At 33.6% G+C, this 19,192-nt stretch overlaps 1 protein-coding gene across 6 annotated transcripts in view; it reads left to right on the top strand.

Annotated features, from left to right (window-relative positions):
* Positions 1-19,192, top strand: part of VPS13C (vacuolar protein sorting 13 homolog C) — a 175,013-nt gene that overhangs the window by 151,227 nt on the left and 4,594 nt on the right. For 5 of the 6 annotated variants that reach the window (XM_029237278.1, XM_029237277.1, XM_029237280.1 and 2 more), the window contains 13 exons: positions 571-652; positions 755-824; positions 1,443-1,554; positions 1,673-1,786; positions 3,692-3,831; positions 5,468-5,549; positions 6,511-6,624; positions 7,416-7,491; positions 7,896-8,059; positions 9,280-9,325; positions 10,934-11,057; positions 11,855-11,969; positions 16,748-16,836. In XM_029237278.1, coding sequence (XP_029093111.1) covers positions 571-652; positions 755-824; positions 1,443-1,554; positions 1,673-1,786; positions 3,692-3,831; positions 5,468-5,549; positions 6,511-6,624; positions 7,416-7,491; positions 7,896-8,059; positions 9,280-9,325; positions 10,934-11,057; positions 11,855-11,969; positions 16,748-16,836 — 1,328 coding nt within the window. Of the gene's footprint in view, positions 1-570; positions 653-754; positions 825-1,442; positions 1,555-1,672; positions 1,787-3,691; positions 3,832-5,467; positions 5,550-6,510; positions 6,625-7,415; positions 7,492-7,895; positions 8,060-9,279; positions 9,326-10,933; positions 11,058-11,854; positions 11,970-16,747; positions 16,837-19,192 lie in introns of those variants that run through there. The other variant, XR_003795827.1, reaches the window with a different exon arrangement.

Below are 19,192 nucleotides of genomic sequence, written 5' to 3'. Positions count from 1 at the left end.
ACACTGAAATTGTTATTTTTAATATTCCTTTGTATTTGTCATGGGATCCCAAAATAGGGTTTTCTTTTGTCCTTCTATATGGGAATGAGTGGGGCTTTACTGGAGGCTGTTTTTGTCTGCTTGTTTGCTTGCTCCTTTCCTCTGTCTCTCCATCTCTTGCTTTTAACTACCGATTACTGCTATTTAGGACATTTTAATTTTTTTCTTAATACCTAACCTCTAATTTCATATCTGGTCTCTACTTAAATTTTTATTTAAATAATAGATAGATGAAATCTCACATGGTCCATAGGTACAAATATTTCCATTAATGGTGTTCATGCTGCACAATTTTAATGCAATTATGAGGATGTTTATATATTCCTTTATGTAAAAGCTTGCCCTTGGTGAGATTTATAAGAATTTTAGATTTAAAGTGAAACTTTTAATAGCAGCACATATACATACAGATACTTATTTATGATGCAATTAGTGGCATCATCTATAATATTGTCTCTGAAACAAAAGTTTAAATTTAAATTATTTCAAGTCCTGCTGAATCAGTTTTGTTTTTTTTTTTTTTTTTGTCAGGTTGATAGTCAGTTACCAGGTACAGTGTTCCCTGTTGTATTTCATCCTGTGGCCCCTCCAAAATCTATTGCTTTGGATTCAGGTAAAAAGAAATTAAATTGAGATATATAAAAGTTGAGTAGACATTATTTTGACCTATTATAAAGCTTGATTGTCTTTTTCCTGTTTTCTTTCTTCCTTTTAGAGCCCAAACCTTTCATTGATGTGAGTGTCATCACAAGATTTAATGAGTACAGTAAAGTCTTACAGTTCAAGTAAGTAAAGATTCCCTTATTTATCTAAAGGAATTTAAAATGAGAATCTACTTTGAAAATAAATTTTACTCTGTTGAAAGTGACTTCTGTATAAAAATTATTATCCACCTGAACATATCAGTCTGCTGTTGGTCAAGTGATTTTCTATATTGAAACTTATTTTAATAATATATATTTTAAAGTAAAATTCCTTCAACCACTTTCTCTCCTTTGTAACTTCCATTAGGATATAAAATAGTTAGTGAAATACAAATGATAAGTGTGTTTGTGAGGTGTGTTCTTTAAAGTAATTCCTGTGGACTTTAAAAATTAAGTAATACATGCTACATCGTCTTTGCTTTTGTCCCTTAAATATGGAATTTGGGACTTTAAATGCTAAGTGTTAATACAGCAGTATTACCTCTAGTGAAACCTTCACTATAATGAAAAAAAAAATCTCAGTCTAAGTAGACTTTGATCTTGTTAACATAACACTTTTTTTTAGAGATCAAGGAACAAGATCTCGCTGTGGTTTTTGGCCAAAATCAAAGCTTTAACATGGAAAATTACAAGGTTTGCTAGAAAGCCTTTTTCATCTTAAAAAAAACCTTTTCCACTTAAAATTTTTTTTTTCCTTAGGTATTTTATGGTTCTCATTCAGGAAATGGCCTTAAAAGTTGATCAGGGGTTTCTAGGAGCTATTACTGCACTGTTTACCCCAACAGCTGACCCTGAAGCCGAAAGAAAATGGGTAATAATTTTTATTTCTTGGGAAAATTATAAAGTAAAAAAATTAAATCAACCATTCTTTGCACTAATTGTAGTAGGAAAAAAAATTAAAATAGAAATTCTTGATTAATTTTTTTCAGACAGAGTTAATCCAGGAAGACTCTGATGCTATAAACACAGAATTAGTGGAGACCTCAGTGACTGATACGTCCATTCTTAGTTTCTTTGAACTTTTCCATATTTCTCCTATTAAGGTTTGTTATAATTACTATACTATACTGTACCAATATGGGTTTTAATTTGTTGCATCAAGTATTTGGTGGGAATTCTGTTTGATTAATTGAAATAATTAAGACAGTTCTCTGACATATGTACAACCATAATTCCCACAGAGAAACCACCAGAGCGTGCTTTCTAGTCTTGAATTAATAACCCCTTTCTTCAAGGAAAAAGCTGACAAAAGCATTTCTTAATTAAGCAAAGAAGTGCTCACCAATGTTTAATGTTTTGGTTGCACTTTATAACTGCTGTCACTGTCTGAATAGAAAGCTATGATGGGTTTCCTAACCAGAATGTGAAAATGCTGAAGTAGGTATTATACTGTTGATGCGGTGTTTTTCACCCTTCCAAAATTTGATTGTAACTAAGAGAGTGGAAAATTGGATACCTTTCACTTGCCTGATTTTGTACTTTATGAACCCATTTCCTTATCTCCTTTTGTTATTCTTTTTAGCTTTTATAGGGGAAGGTGACTGCTTAGAGAATTCACAAATGCTGTCAACCATGAAGCTCTAAACTTGTGTAATGGGCCAGAGTTACAATTAAGTAACTCTTTTAAAATATTGATGATCCTTTAGTCTCCAAAACTGTTTATAGCACATTATTTTTAGTTGCATTCACCAATCCATTCAGCTAAATGAATAGATTTATAAAATGCAATTATTATTTTAAATTGATACATTAGTTTGGTGTTATCAGACATATCCATAGTGTTAGGTTTAAAATTGATATTGTTTTATGTGGTATTATGCACAACTTCTTTTTCATTATTAAATGAAAATCAGTTCTTTATGAGATTGAGCAGTACCTTCAACAGATTATTTACTGAAGGCCTGCTATCAGAGTTGCTGTGGAAGGTGTAAAATGACTTTATGGAGTTTATAATCTAGGGGGTATTAAAGATTGATGATTTACCTATACGTATTTTTAGGCACACTGGGAATTGTGCCATGAAGTTAAATAATTAAGATCATGAACCATGGTCATTTTCTTATTCCATGGTGACTTTGCCCTAGGAAAAAGCTGGATCTCTTTTCACCTAAGATTACCTTTCCTGGATCACAGCAGTCTGTGACTCTGAAGATGGGCAAAAGTCCACATCAGAGAAAAAATCTCAACAACCAGGCTTTCTTGGCTTTACCTCAAGTCCCCTCTGTCGAGCTCTCTGTTAATGAGGGAAAATGCCTAGAGAATGGCAAAATGAGAAGGGAGAGTTATCTGCTTTACTTAGACATGTTGAATTACCTTACACCTGTGTCTTCTGGCACTGTTGCACTAATGATGATGCAGCACAAAGTAGAAGAAGCTAAATGGGAATGTGAAAATCTCATGGCTAAGTACTGAGTTGAAGGGTCTGTGGAAGCTGAAAAACGTACTACTCTTTTAAAAATTTGTTTAGAACTTGCCAATTGTTGCCATAATTGTCATGTTCTTGTTACTTGTTATTATGGTATGATTATACCACAGTTGTTATTGTTAGTTGTTACCATAAGTTGTTTATCTTATTGGATTAAAATAAATGATTGTCCATTATTTCAAGTGTTAGATTACTTGTGGGCCAGTTGACACATTTTTCTCCTTAAAATGATGATGCTATTTTTGCAAAGCGTTTTGGTCTCCTCCATATAAACACAATGGTATTTATAGGCTTTGAATAAAATTATAGTTCAATTTTTGGGACAGACTGATTTGTATTTTATCAAAAGGTAAATATGAGAATCAGAGCTGTTCAGTGTAATTTACTGAGTAATAAATAGTAGTTTTCTTTAGGACTCTAATTGAAAGATACACCATTTGTTTGTATCTGGACGATCTGGCTTCTATGTATGTAAATATTTTTGTTTTTAGTTTTCATTTATTGAACATTATTTTTCTTTTAGTTGCACTTGAGTTTGTCTTTGGGTTCTGGCGATGAAGAGTCAGACCAAGAAAACAAGGAAATGATTCCAATTCATTCTGTCAATCTGCTATTGAAAAGCATAGGTGCTACCCTGACTGATGTGGATGACCTTATATTCAAGTAAGAGTTATGTTAAAGTGTATTGGGGAGGTTTTTATATCAGGATGATGTTTCTGGATATTAATTCTCTCCATTTGTGCTAGAATGTTAGCTTCGAAAAATGATAAATCTTACTACTTATTCTTGAATAATTTGGTCCCTTTCTAATTATGCCCTTTAGGTATACTTATTTTACTCATAAAGATAAGGTAAAGAGTCTAATATCTTCTGCAGTTATCAGTATCTAGATGATACATGAATATAGTATAAACATTGAATTAGTTTAGTAGTATATTATAAATTGACCATGTTTTAAAAGGAATTATATTTAGAAATATATAGCAACAGGATTAGATTTCAGTATAATTATATGGCAAAGTATAGATAATAGCTCCTTGCTGCATTTAAAATAAGAATATTTGTGTGTGCCAGAGACATATAAATTCAATGAATGTTTATTGAATTGAATATTCAACAGTGGTACTGGAGAAAAAAATTCATTAATATTATTTTCACCTCACTTGCACACTATCAAATTTCATAGGAATTGAAGGCTTAAACATAAAATTCAAGTAGAAAAACAAAGACGAAGGAAAAATAGAAGTTAATCGTTATCAAATCTCTGAATAAAAGGAAACCTTTCTGTGTTTAAAAGCCATGAAAAAATCCCAATGGAAAAATACAAAATTGATTTGACTACATAAAAATTAAACTCTTACAACAAAATCAGTGAAAACACTTAAAAAACAAAGGACTGGAAAAATATGATGACAAGTATAACAAAAGATAATAATCTTAATTTTTAACCTAAAAGTTCCAATGCCATAGGTGCCAGAGGACAATGTGAGATAATTCACAAAAGGGAAGATACAGTGGCTAATAGATATTAGAAATGGTTAGCTTTATTATTTATCAAAGAATATATGCAAATTAAAACAAGTTATCAAAGCTTTCAAAATATGAGAAATCCTAATACTAGAGAGGGGTGGATCTAAGAAATGGGCACTTTTTTTTTTTTTTTTTTTTTTGTACTATTTGTATCAGTGGAAAGGGATCTATTCAAGAGCCTTAAATGTTTTTGTAGTCTTTCACTCATTAATTATTTTGGGTGGGAATTCGGTCCAAAAAATAATCTTGAAACACAACCAAAGTTATATTCAAGATACACATAGCAGCATTATTATGTCAAAATTTTTAAATGTCTGACCGTTGGAAGAATCGTTTGTTATGACATGTTCACATGATGGAATGCTATGCATTATTTAAAATGGTTACATAGAATTTTGAAAACACAGAAGAATATTTATCCACAATGCTGAGTGTAAAAATGCATACAGAATGTTTTAATATTTTGCAGTTGCACAGAAAAGAAAGAATTCAAAGTGGAAAATGAGAAGAAGAAAAAACTTTTTAAAAAATCCACTGTGTGGTGGGATTACGGTCAACTTTTTTAAACCTTTTTACTCTTTATGTGTTTATGAAAGATTTGCATGAGAATGCACTATTTTTATAGTAGTTTTGTTATCCTAATATTTAAGATCTCAAATTATGTGTACAAACCTAATTGTGAATTAGCAATGATTATCATTGAAATTTTAAGTCTCTTTTTTTTTTTTCAAAAAATAATCTTAGTACTTTTGGCACTTTCTCCTCCCAGACTTGCTTATTATGAGATTCGATATCAGTTTTACAACAGAGATCAGCTCATGTGGAGTGTTGTTAGACACTACAGTGAACAGGTAATTTCCTATCATAGTAACTCATAAGGAATATATTTCACAAAATAGCAAAACAAAACATTTGTATGTGATTGTACAGTGTGTGACATTTACCTAATTTACTGCAGTTCTCAATCTCATTACTTAGTTTTCTTGAATGATTAATTTCTATTTCTTTAGTTTTTCCCCAGCCCCATATAAACTTTTTTAAAAAGTTTTCCTTAGTGTTTTTTCCCTTTGCAATTGTACATTTACCACTTTGGGAAAGAACAGTAACTTAGGAGTCAATACATTTTATTCCTTCAATGACTATAGTTTCTAAGCATAGTCTAGTAGAATTGTGAGGAAGCCAGGTTCCTCCCTTTGCCTGTTACTCCATGTTTCGAGTTCTATGCACAGAGACATAGTAGTTGTTTTGGGGCACTAGGGTTCCATTGCTATACTGTGGAACTCCAGGGTGACATTCCTCTTTCCTTCCTCTACTGGCAGGTCCTTTCTCTTATGGTGTATAGACATTATGTTTTTTACATGTTCAAATAAGGATATTTTTTCTTTTTTTTTTTTTAACCCATCTAGTTCATAGAAATAGTGATAATAACAAAAGTAAGTACCAGTTATTGAAATATATATTCATTTAATATGCATACTCAGCCATGCAAGGTCAGTATAATAGACCTCCCATTTTATAGATGAAAAGAGGAAGGCCTATAGAGACTAAGTGACTTGTCCAAGGTTACATAACTGCCAAATGGCAGACTTTGCCTCAAACCTTAGTTCTGTCCAATTTGAAAGACCCATGTAAGAGTACTAACATAATGCCTGGCACATAGTGAAAGATCAATTAATGGTCGTAGTGGTGGTTATTCTGCAGCGCTTTCCTTTAACAAACGTAATTTAGTCAGTATCCCACTTTCTTACTGCATCATGATGTTGTCCCTTACAGTAGTTGCAAAGGGCTTCATTTATTTTTTTTCCCTTGTAGTTCTTGAAACAGATGTATGTCCTTGTATTGGGCTTAGATGTGCTTGGAAACCCATTTGGATTAATTAGAGGTCTGTCAGAAGGATTTGAAGCTTTATTCTACGAACCCTTCCAGGTATTGATCCTTCATTTATTTTAAGTGTAGCACAGAAAAATGGATGTTCTATTTTTTATGACAAGTAATTTGTATTTTAATTGTATCTGGGGACTGAATAATGTTCATATAACATATATCAATTTTATATATTTTTTTAAATTACTAGAGATGACATTAAAAGATTGTTTTAGAATTAGTTGAGCACTTCTAGTGTCTGGGTAATAAAACATCCCCATGTTTTCTAGGATTTAATGTAGTTGTAAGGAAGAGTGCTAGGTAGTTTGAGACCCATTTCAAGGCTGTTTCACCACTATGGAAAGGACTAATGGGGCACTAAAAGCTGACTTTGTTTCATAGCCAAGCTTTCCTCTAACCTGTTCTCCTCCATTTAAAGGATCCAGGAGCCTAGGGTGGTGAGGGTTTTAGAAGGACAAAGCAAAGAGAATAAATGGGGAGAACAAGAGAGCTGAAACTGTGGGCTCTTAGTCTTGTTGTCACTGTGGCTTGCTTTAGCAGTCAGATGGCACTTGGTCCTGGGAGGCCAACTTCAGATTGTGACTGAAGCCAGTGATTTACTCCTCTCCAATTTTTGTCATCTTAAAGGGCTTGCTGAGATCATGTGGGTTGAAGGTATCTTCAAACACAATAGGTATTCCATCAGTATTTGGGTTAGAAGGTGAAAACTATCACCACAATGTTTACATATCTTTACAGATTCTGTATCTTCATGGAAACCCTGAAATATTAGATTCAAAGTCTTAAATTTATTTAAATTTTAAGTAGCAAACTTTTTTTATTTTTCCGGCCAGGGTGCTGTTCAAGGCCCTGAAGAATTTGCTGAGGGGTTAGTAATTGGAGTAAGAAGTCTCTTTGGACACACAGTAGGTATGTATCACATATTTGTGTGTGTGTGTGTGTGTGTGTGTGTGTGTGTATTTTTAATTATAGTTATTATAAAATGCATTGTTTATGAAAAATGATTATGTTTAATAAAAGAGGGATTATTTTTATAATAATCCTCTTAAAAGATGTGTTCCCTTGTTCTTAAGTGGAAAATAATTTAACACTGACCTGCTGAGTTTTTTAAAATGTGTTTGTTGTGTTGAATCAATGTACTTTAAATAGTTTTATTCCTCTTCTTGCTAAGTGGGAAATGGAAAAAATAAATGCATTTTTGTATATGAGACAGAATTTTAAGCACCTGTTAGTTTAAAGCAGCCACATGCTGTATGTTGTGGTAATGCTCTTTAAAGAAACAGTGTGACTTACTTCTCTTAACCTTCGGATAGGTGGTGCAGCAGGAGTGGTATCTCGAATCACCGGTTCCGTTGGAAAAGGTTTGGCAGCAATTACAATGGACAAAGAATATCAGCAAAAAAGAAGAGAAGAGATGGGTCGGCAGCCTAAAGATTTTGGTGACAGCCTGGCCAAAGGGGGAAAGGGCTTCTTGCGTGTAAGTCTCCTGCCGAATCTTCAAGAAATGCTTACTTTTATATACACTTTAGAATATGTACTGGTTGTTTGGCACTTGGAATACTGCTTGTGAGTAAACGTCTGTCAGAGTATCAGTAGTGATAAATTGTGGCCTTTGTTTCCTTTTTTATTCTCCTTCCCTTTATCACCATCAGATCTACCCCCCAATTCCTGGACTTAGTTTGGCACTCAGCTGGAGTGAAAACTGTAATGATGGCAGGTTAGCACTAGTGGGGAGGGGGCAGGTAGAGCAGAGGAATGTGGAGGTAACGAGTGGGGAGGAATTCTTCAGGTCATCGTCAGTCGACCGTTTCTATGGAAGGGAGGCATACAAGCTACAGGTTATAAACCAGGAACTACCTTTCACTACTTTTTAGGTACAGGTATTATAAATTATATACGAATATTGTTTAATTATACAGGTAATATATGACTGTCCTCCTTATAGGTAGTAATAGGAACTTATAAGTTCTTTTTTTAACTGAGTAATGGAAACATAGGTAAGGCTGTAAAGTACTCTTTGATTACCCCTCACCTCTTCTGAGAGGTGTCTAATCTTTTCAATATAGTATATATCCTTCAGTTCCTTTTCTGTGTGTTTATGTAATATGCAGGTATTTTTAGTTACTACCGTTACTTGACAGTTACTTAAAGAATGTACAAGTATTATTTTTTAAATTTGGGAGATAATTCAGGAGATTGTAAATGCTGTGTTTGTGCCAGTGATTTGTAATGTTTTGTGTATTCTCTAAAGTGCTTTACTTGTCGGGATATTTGCTATCCTTCAGAGGTCTCTTCATTTTCAGTTTTCCACACTTTCACTAGATTATAGAGTAACCTCATTAGAACTTATAATTAGATGTATAATTTTCTCAGCTTACTCATATACTGATATGGATGGAAACTGAGACTTAAAGAGATTGTATCAACTGCTAATTGGTGTCAGAGTCAGATGTAGAAAATTTTCACTTTACTGCTTTACTCCTTTGTCTATTATTAAGTTCTACAAAGTGCTCCGTTTAAAATTTGCTATGATGTAATATTTTAAAAATCATAGTGCTCACTTACATGTGCATGTTGTTCTCTGTCAAGTCCTCATTAAAAAAAAGTTATTTCTAGTATGTCTGTAGAGCCCTCTAGTGGTTGGTTTAAAATTAAGCACCTTCCTTTCGGGCTTGACTTGATTGGTTTCTCTCTCAGGGAGTCCTTGGTGGAGTGACTGGAATAATAACAAAGCCAGTGGAAGGTAGGTTGAGAACGTTTCCTTCCTGTACAGAGTCTGAGGAGTTGATACATGGTAAATTGTTTAATGAGCATAACTTTCCTCAGGATGTGAAGAGGTTAAGTAGTAGACTATGTCTCAGACTTTGGATGCTATTTTTAACAGGGCCATAGTTAGACTAGAGTCCCTTGGGCCATCAATAGCAATTGACTCTTTTTTTTTTATCCTATTAAAAAAAAGGACATTACTTTATTCAGTACAGTCCCTATCAAAATCGCAGTTAGGTTTTTTGCAGAAATTGACAAGCAGATTCTAAAATTTATATAGGAATTCAGGGGAATCCCGAATAGCCAAAACAATCTGGAAGAAAAGAAGGAAGTTGGAGGACTTACACTGTCCAATTTTAAAACTTACTATAGAGTTAAAGTAGCCAAGACAGGTGGTGCTGGCATACAGGTACACATACAGATCAATGGAATAGAATTCAGATTCCAGAAATACATCCTTACCTTTATGGTAGATTGATTTTTGACAAGGGTGCCAAGATGATTCCATAGAGAAAAATAGCCTTTTCAACAAATGGTGCTGGGACAACTGAATATAAACATAGAGTTTATATATGTGACCCAGCAATCCCACTGTTAGGTATATACCCAAGGGAATTGAAAAGCTATGTTTGCTTTAAAAACTTGTACATAAATGTTTATAGAAGCATTATTCATAACAGCCAGAATGTAATAGCAACCCAAATGTCCATCATCTAATGCATGGATAAACAAAATGTGGTATATCCTTACAAATAAGTTATTATGCAGTTATAAAAAGAAATCAAGTATTGTTATAAGTACAAGATGGGTGAACCTTGAAAGCATGATTCTAAGGAAAAAAGCCATTCACAAAAGACCACATATTGTATGATTCCATTTGTAGGAAATGACCAGAATAGGCCAATCCATACAGATAGAAAGTAGGTTAGTGGTTGCCTTGGTCTGCAGGGTGGGGAGGAAGGAGGTAAATTGCATAGGATTGAGAAGAGGGTTTATGGGGAAATGATGGGGAATGATTGCTGATAGGTATGGGGTTTCTTTTTGAGATAATAACAGATTTTCTAAAATTGATTATGGTGATAGTTGCACAACTCTGAATACACTATAAAAAACATTTAACTTGTATACTTTAATGGGTGAATTATATAGTATTTGAATTATATTTTAATAAAGTTCTTATATTTTTTTTAAAAGTGCACTGCTTGGAAAATCTCCTGATTGTTGGCCAAAAAAAAAAAAACCCCACAATAATTTCTGGTCAGTTCTTAGATCTTCCAGTTAGTTATAGGTACTGACTAGACTCCTGCATCAGTAGTTGTAAAATTTGAGTGTGCCTTGGGGTTACCTTGGGGACTTGTTAAAGCACAGATTACTGGCTGGGAGTGGGGGCTAATAATTTGCATTTTTAACACACTTTGAAAACTGCTGTTGTATCACATGTTAGGATTAAATTCAACTTCTTTAGAAAGTCAAATTCTAGGAACTTCTTGGGTAAAACAGTTCAGTATTTGACTTAGGCTTTTGTTGAGTTCAAAGTTGCTTATTTTGAAATCTCTATTCTTTCATTGTCTTTGGTTTTATGAAGGTGCCAAAAAGGAAGGAGCTGCTGGATTCTTTAAAGGAATTGGAAAAGGGCTTGTGGGTGCGGTGGCTCGTCCAACTGGTGGAATAATAGATATGGCCAGCAGCACTTTCCAAGGAATCCAGAGGTAATTCAGTGCACACTGTATGCAAGCTATGTGTCTGTGTGCTAATTGTTGCCAGGAATACATAAGTAGGTTAAATACTCTGCCTGTGCGTGAGGACCTTAAAGTCTAATTGAAAACAGGTTCACAAGGTAGAGTGCCCCCAGAAATGAGTAAGAAGAGATTTTTTTTATTAGCCAGTTTCTCTTTTATTCAACAAGTGTTTATTGGTCCCTACTATATGCCAGGCAGTGTGCTAGACACCACAGATACAAAGAGTGGATGGCCTACTCCCTGCCTTTATTATTTTGACATTTTCTTTAAGAAAAGGTGGGGAACTTGGAGTCAAACCTACTTGTTTTTTTTGTTTGTTTGTTTGTTTGTTTTAATTTATTTATTTTTGGCTGTGTTGGGTCTTCGTTTCTGTGCGCGGGCTTTCTCTAGTTGTGGCAAGCGGGGGCCTCTCACTATCGTGGCCTCTCTTGTTGCGGAGCATAAGCTCCAGACGTGCAGGCTCAGTAGTTGTGGCTCATGGGCCTAGGTGCTCCGCGGCATGTGGGATCTTCCCAGACCAGGGCTCGAACCCGTGTCCCCTGCATTGGCAGGCAGATTCTAAACCACTGCGCCACCAGGGAAGCCCTAAACCTACTTGGTTTTAATACTTGTCACGTTATTTTGGGCAAGTTATTTAAAATTACTCTGTTTATCAAATATTGATATACTGTGTTACGTAGTACAGTGTTTAACACATATATATTTGTATTATTTTGAAAGTTTCTCACATGTTTTCTTGTATGTACTTACTCTGCTGCCTTACACAGGGTGGCAGAATCAACTGAGGAAGTGACCAGGCTCCGTTCCCCTCGCCTGATCCATGAGGACGGCATCATTCGCCCTTATGACAGACAGGAATCTGAGGGCTATGATTTATTTGAGGTATAAATTCTATTCTTCATGGTCATGAGTGAAATTCAATTTTAAAGATTTCTAGGATCAGGATTTCATGGGTGGTTCCTGAAGTTCGTGATTCATGAACTTCTTTAAAGATGACACAGGGAATGATGGTAGGGTAGAATTTGATTATTTATTTGTTTTATTATATTAGCATAATGTATTAAATGGGAGTAACTCATCATTTTTTTTCTGCACAGGATCAAAGCTTTTTAGTGCAGAAAGGATAATCTTAAAAGAAGTCATAGGCTTTATTACTATTTGTATGTTAGCTCCTTTAGTTTGCGTTGTTAACTTTGGTCTCCTACTTTGTAGCTAATTATTGGAATTTCACTGCTTCCTTTTCTCCCAACTAAATTAATTTATTTGGACTATATTGTAAATCTAGATTTATTCAGGTAAACAGAAGCTGGAGGAGAGAAAAAAAGATTATGTCCAATTTAATCTTTTTAAACCTTAAAAACTTTTTTAAGGATTTTTTTGGCTTTTATTTTAGTTTTAATTTTACTGTATTTAAATAATACACACATATGTAAATTGCTATTCTCCCATGCCTAGCTTTCCTCCAAAATAAAATTAGTAATATTTTCCTACTCTGACTTTAAAATAAAATGACTCTTCATTTTTCTTAGACTTTGATTTTTATAGTATGTGATTATATTTTATCTTTCTGCATGCTTCTAACTTTATTTTCTTTCTTTTTCTGCCTACACAGCAAGAACTGGAAATACAGGAGTAAATGTTTTCTATACTACTACTTGATTTCATCCTTAAAAATCAAAACAAACTGTGGTATTAATTGACTGTCCTGATTTATTTAGAGTGAGAGTCCATTAAAATGAAGTTTTCTTTACATTTCTCACCTCTATCTGAACTTTTTATTGTAGTGGCTTGACTACAGATAAAAATTATGATATTCCTGGTAATACTGTACAGGAATAAGAGGTCAATATAAAAGATGAAAGGACATAGGAAATCAACTCTCTTTTACATTTAGTTGGAGGAACACTTTATTGAACTCACAAGTGGATACTTTTACTATCATTTTGAGAATTTCATCTTTTCTTACGGTATTCATGTGCATTTCTGGTAAAGTTGGGGAAAAAAAACAATTCTTATGTTCAGTCTATTATGTCTTCTTTATGTATGTGAGTCCTGCTGATAAGAGTTACATAACTATTATATGTTTCACAAATCACCTAAATTCAAGTTACAGAACTATTGACTGGGGCATATATTTTAAGAAATGAAGTATCAGTTGCTCTGGGTCTGTCCTTAGACCTCAAATAAGAGTTGGCACATGAATTTTGAGAGTATGTTTCCTTAATCTCTTTTTCTTTTTTTAACTCCTTGGTACTCTTGCTAGATAAGTGGCAGTCATTTTCTAAATATGTTATATATATTCCTAGCCTTTAGTATTTATACCTTTTAAAAATTAAGTCTCCTTATTGGTTATGCTTATTTCACAATTATTAGTTTTAATTAATGTAAATAGAAGTTGAACAAGTAATTAAGCAGATTACTTATGTGGCTTTTGGATTTATAGATGTCTTTATTTTTAAAAACCAACCACGTTTGCTTTTAAATCCTGCGAGAGGATTCATTATCCTAATGAGAACAAAAAAAATTATAAACTATCATTTTGAAATTAGTGGCCCCATAGTTAATTTCGACATACGTTATATTTTGATTTTTCTTTTTTATAAATGATAGAAATGCTTGATTTAGCAGTGTCTTATCTAGCAACTTTCATGCTTCCTTCCAAAAGTGAAACCAAACTATAAACTTAGATTTAACGTGTTGTAACATTTAAAGAGAATGAAGCTGTTAACACACAACTGTTCAGTTGGATTATATATTTTTTAAACTATAGTTATCAAAAGAATAAATTGAATCCTTCATATTTAAAACAAGGACTCTTTCAAGAAGAAAGAATGACCTTCAAAAACTAGCCTAAAACTATAGCTGACAGACTTTTCTTGTGCCTGAATAATTGAGGGTTGACAAAAATGTTGCCTCATGTACAGTTTCTGTGAGAATCAAGCACAGTAACTAATTCAAGATTCTGTCTTAAATCATCACTAATAATTATTCTTTCTTCTTAGGTAAAAGTAATGATTTTTAATTTTCCTGGTTATATTACAATCTTAATGAGACTTTTGGAAAATCTTATAACTTGTTAAAATGTTTTTGTTTACTGTTTACTTTTTGATTGTTTAGCTCTTTATGTTATTCTTTTCCTCATGATGTCCCTTTTTACAACTGCATGTCAGTAAGCACAAAACTTCAAGAAACTATTATTTTAGCTAAATATAGTCATCTGATTTAGTAGTTTTTGTTAAGATATGAGAACTGGAAGAAATAGAATGATTGTACATTAAGAACAGGACTTGGTAATTTTCTTCCATGGGTAGCAAGAGTAGGCATGGATAATTAAGAAATTTAGGCTGTTTCATCCCTTGCCCACTTTGCTGTAATCAGTTAGTTGGGTACAAAGTATTTGATAATCTGGACTGTGTTTGATATAGAGAAGAAAGGAGACTTCTATCCTTAAGGGACCTAGTATAACAAAATGTGTAAATATTAAAGAGCACTTGAGGGTAAAATTATGTCCTCCTAGTGCTTAGTGTAATGTGGGTACATTCTAAATAATTTATTTGGGAATCTTTTGATTTACCCCATTTTCTTTTTCTCCTGAGTATTGCTCTGTATTCTTTAATTTAATACTGAGCTTTGAAAGTTACTGAATTATATACTATGTTTTCATAGGATATACTCTTTTACTTATCCTCTGTTCTCCTAGGATACTTATCATGACACACACACACACACACACACACATACATATTTACACACAGACATATATATTTCTATATATATAGCCAGTTTTTATTTAATATTTATCTTGATTCACATAGTTATGATTATATAATATTTTAAATGGTGTTCCTTGCTTTTTTGTTTTAATTATATTTTTCCATGTTCTTAGAAATGCTTCATTCTTAATTCTTGCATTACCGTCTGTTGAGGTAAATTTACCTCGTATATTTGACCATTCCCAGTTTTTGACATTAAAGTTGTTTCTGTTATTTTATTAACAGTAAGAATGCTGTGATAAACATCATTAAACTTAATGCTTTTTCATATCTTATATTATTACCTTAGAATTTACTTGAAAAAATTGAATGGTTTTGCTAAATATTGTAAATTCTTCAAGTTGCATTTTGGGAAGGGAGAGTAAATATTTTATAAACTAATCTGCCACAAAGACTGAATCTCAGAGTGCAGTGGGTTTTAGAAGTGCTGGAAACCAGGTTTCTATAATGTATTATGGTGATAAATATACTTTAAAAGCTTCAGTTTTTTTAAAGTACAAAGCCTGATGACTAATGAAAATGCATACAAGATGGAAAGTGGGTAGTATTTCTTGTACATTTCATCTCAAATCTAAATATTTTAACATTTAAATTTCAAAGCTGAAAGTAAAAGCACTAAATTGTTATATTCATTTCCCATATTCTCTTTAAAGGAATTAAGGTATAAATGTTAAAAGATTTTAGCTAATTCACACAGGGAAGATGTGAAACAAGTGACTTATTAAACTCCACTTCTCTCTGAGACTCATTCCGAGGTTGAGACCCCATTCTCTGGGGATTCATCTTCCTTGTTCATGTCTTTTTGTAATTGTCAAGGAATGACTGGGAACCAAGGATCTTTAAAAAAATATGTATTTGAAATAACAAGTGTGCTTTCTCTGCTTGTGATTATTATTGATTATATTCTCCTTTTGATAATATTGATATTGTATTCTTGGTTATAAAATGTTAATATCTTATAGGTATGTTTATGTTTTATATTTTCATATAATCTCATCTGATTTTTAATTATAATGTCAATAATATTTCATTAGCATTAATTATAAAAATAACTATTAATTTTAATGTGTGTTGACTAAAGTCACAATAGTTTTGAGATAGTTAAAAAATAAGTGTATTTTAATGCGCTACTATTTATACTTGAATTATTTTATGCTCGTAATTGTCTTTAGTAATAAATTGTGCCAGCTATTTGAAATCTTAGAAATTCTTCATGTTTGTATTAAGGTTGTCATTAAATTTTCTTTTCTACCAGGAATATAATTCAATACACGCTTGTACTTCTCATGCATGTTTAATGTATAAGACCAAATATTCAAAAATATTAAATATCAGTTATCTTGGAATTTTATTATGTGTATATCTACCTCTCTGTAAATCAGTGGTTCTTAACCTTTGAGAAGGATCACAGACCCCTTTTAAAAATCTGATGAAAAGTACGAACTGTCCTTTGAAAAAAGTTCAGAAATACATTTTCAAAATTTTATATTCTTTTATGGTAGTTCATAGACCTCCCAGAGTCCTTCCGTGCACCCCACGGTAAAGACCCCTGTAATGTTAATGTCCAGTTTTAGTATAGGTTCATATTAATGAAAATGTCTGATTATTTCTGGTAAATATTTAAAAGCTTCTGAGTTACACAATAAGATGTATTTTATTAGAAGATCACTTAGTGTTTAATACTTATTTGTCTTTTAAGGCACAGTGAAAGTTAATTTATACTATGAATATTTTTCTAGCTTCACGTGCCAATCTGTAGAATTGTGCTTTTGGTTTTAATAATTTTTTCCTAACTGCTACTGTTATTATGATTAGCTAATATAGAGTATTGGAAATACTATTTGGATGCATGTACAACCCAAATCGTGAGTCTTCTTTTCTTTTCAGAATCATATCAAAAAGTTAGAAGGAGAGACTTACCGATACCACTGTGTTATTCTGGGAAGGAAGAGGACAAACCTTATGGTTACAAATAGGTATTGACTTCAAGTGACATTTTTCAAAATGCTGACTATATAGATTATAAGAATTTTGGAGATTAAAATGGCAGAGGATTTAGATAACTATGCTTCAACTGCAAAATGTTCATTGTCGTAGAATCACAGAAATACAGATCTGGATAGGTCCTTCGAGATCATCTATTCTGACCCTCTCATTTTGGAGATGCTGAAACTGAGACTTAGCATGGTTTAGGGGCTTAACCAAGTTACACAACTTCTGAGAGACAGAGTCTAGAATAGACTTTATAAGTGCAGCAGTGATACCTTTATATGTGAATTATAAACCCAGTTATGGAGGGTGAATTCATGAATCACTTTTTCTCACTAGGTTTTATTTTGGATGATTAGCATACCTTTTAAAAGGCTGGTATTATTTCTTTGTGTTCCAGTTTTTTCTAAGTATTTTGGGAGTGGTAGATAATTTTTCCCAATAAAAGAACTTGGACTAAACTACTAAGTTTATTTTCCTGAGATTTACCTTACATCACTTATTCTAATTATAGATTAATAATTTTCAAAGCATTCTAAGTTATGTATTTTGTAGGACTAAGGCAAAGCACTTACAGTAGGTAACATCTGCATTAGATTCCTTACTATTGCATTTAAATATATTTAGGTGGCAAGGAGAGAAAGGAAAGCATTAGGGTTCGGGCTTAAACCTACAAGCTGTTTCTAAGGGAGAGTTAACTAGTCTTCCGATTTGCCCATTAATTAAGAAGTAAAATATTCACAAAACAATCTAAAAAGTAGTTTTTATGCTTTTTATGTAATTCAGCACTAAGCAGTAGAAATCAGTGGGGGGTTTTTTTGTTTTCTTTTTTTTTTTTTGGTAATATGTAATACTTTAGTACTTGTTTGATTTAGGCATTTGGTAGGAATATTAATGTGTACATTATACATCTGTTTTTTCTTCAGATAAATTGAAAAATCGTAGTAATTTGAAATCTAATCCCTTATAGAGCTTTTCAGGAGGCAATTAGAAAAATAATATTCCTGACCAATGCAATGACAGTCTCCCTTAGATATGAGTGGGTAGCCTTAAGAGACCAGGGTTGGGTGACTAAATATGGAAGAGAAGGGAATACAAGATGACTTTGCTGTTTTGGCTTGAGTACCATTTACAGTAATTTGAGGGAAACGATGATGATTTTGTTTCTGTTTTGAGCTTAATGAGTTTGACATAGCTTTGAGATATCAAAGTAGAGGTGCCTCAGTAGTCAGGGAGACATATAGATGCAGGTTATACCTGGAATAGGTATACAGATAATTGGAGTTTGGGTAAAGATCTGGAGCTGAGATCTAAGAAACCATCCTGAGAGAATATGTTAAACAGAAGAAGACCAAGATTTGCGCTCTGGCAAACATGGTGCAGGAGGAAGAAAGTGAAGGAGATTGAAGGTGGCAGGAGAACAATAATATTGTTCAAGAGTACGATGGTCAAGAGCAGAGTTTTAAGGCAATCAGAATGGTGAATTGCGTTTGATGCAGTGATTTGTAATAGCTATCTTTAACTCTTAGCTCCATCATCTGATTCTCTACTAGGCAGGAGGTGGGGGGTGGAGTCCACTTCCTAGAGACTGTTTGGAATGTGTAGGGGTGTTGGAAGTTGTTGCAATGATTAGAGGCCCTGCAGGCGCTTAGTAGCCTGGGGCCAGGGATGCTGTACTTCCTACAGTGCACAACACAGTCCCGCAATTTCAGTAGCACCTGTGCTGAAAAATGCAGTGCCAGGGGTCTGTATCAGTCCTCACCCCATTGGTCACCAAGTTCATTCAACTCTACCTTATAAACATCTAGAATCTAGCTCTTCTTCTCACAGCCAAAGTCAAAATTTCTTGAAAGCCTCCCCCACCCCCCGGCCCCTGCAGAAAAAACCAAAAAACAAAAATCCTTCAAGATCTGGCTCTAAGCTAATTTTCTCACCTCTGTATATATCCAGTAGTCCAGCTACAGACCTCCACATTCCTCAGATAAATCTTCCCTTTTTTTTTTTTAGAAATATATTTTAAACATTTTAAAAATTAATTCATTTTATTTATTTGTTTTTGGCTGCATTGGGTCTTCGTTGCTGCACGCAGGCTTTGTCTACTTGTGGCGAGCAGGGGCTACTTTTCATTGTGGTGCGTGGGCTTCTCGTTGCGGTGGCTTCTCTTGTTGTGGAGCGCGGACTCTAAGCACGCAGGTTCAGTAGTTGTGGCTCACGCACTCTGGAGCGCAGGCTCAGTAGTTGTGGTGCATGGGCTTAGATGCTCCACGGCATGTGGGATCTTCCCAGACCGGGACTCAAACCCATGTCCCCTGCATTGGCAGGCGGATTCTTAACCACTGTGCC

Source organism: Monodon monoceros, unplaced genomic scaffold (assembly GCF_005190385.1).
Source record: "Monodon monoceros isolate NGI ecotype Baffin Bay Population unplaced genomic scaffold, NGI_Narwhal_1 Super_Scaffold_21, whole genome shotgun sequence".
NCBI lineage: Eukaryota > Metazoa > Chordata > Mammalia > Artiodactyla > Monodontidae > Monodon > Monodon monoceros.
This window is presented reverse-complemented; position numbering and strand designations above follow the sequence as displayed.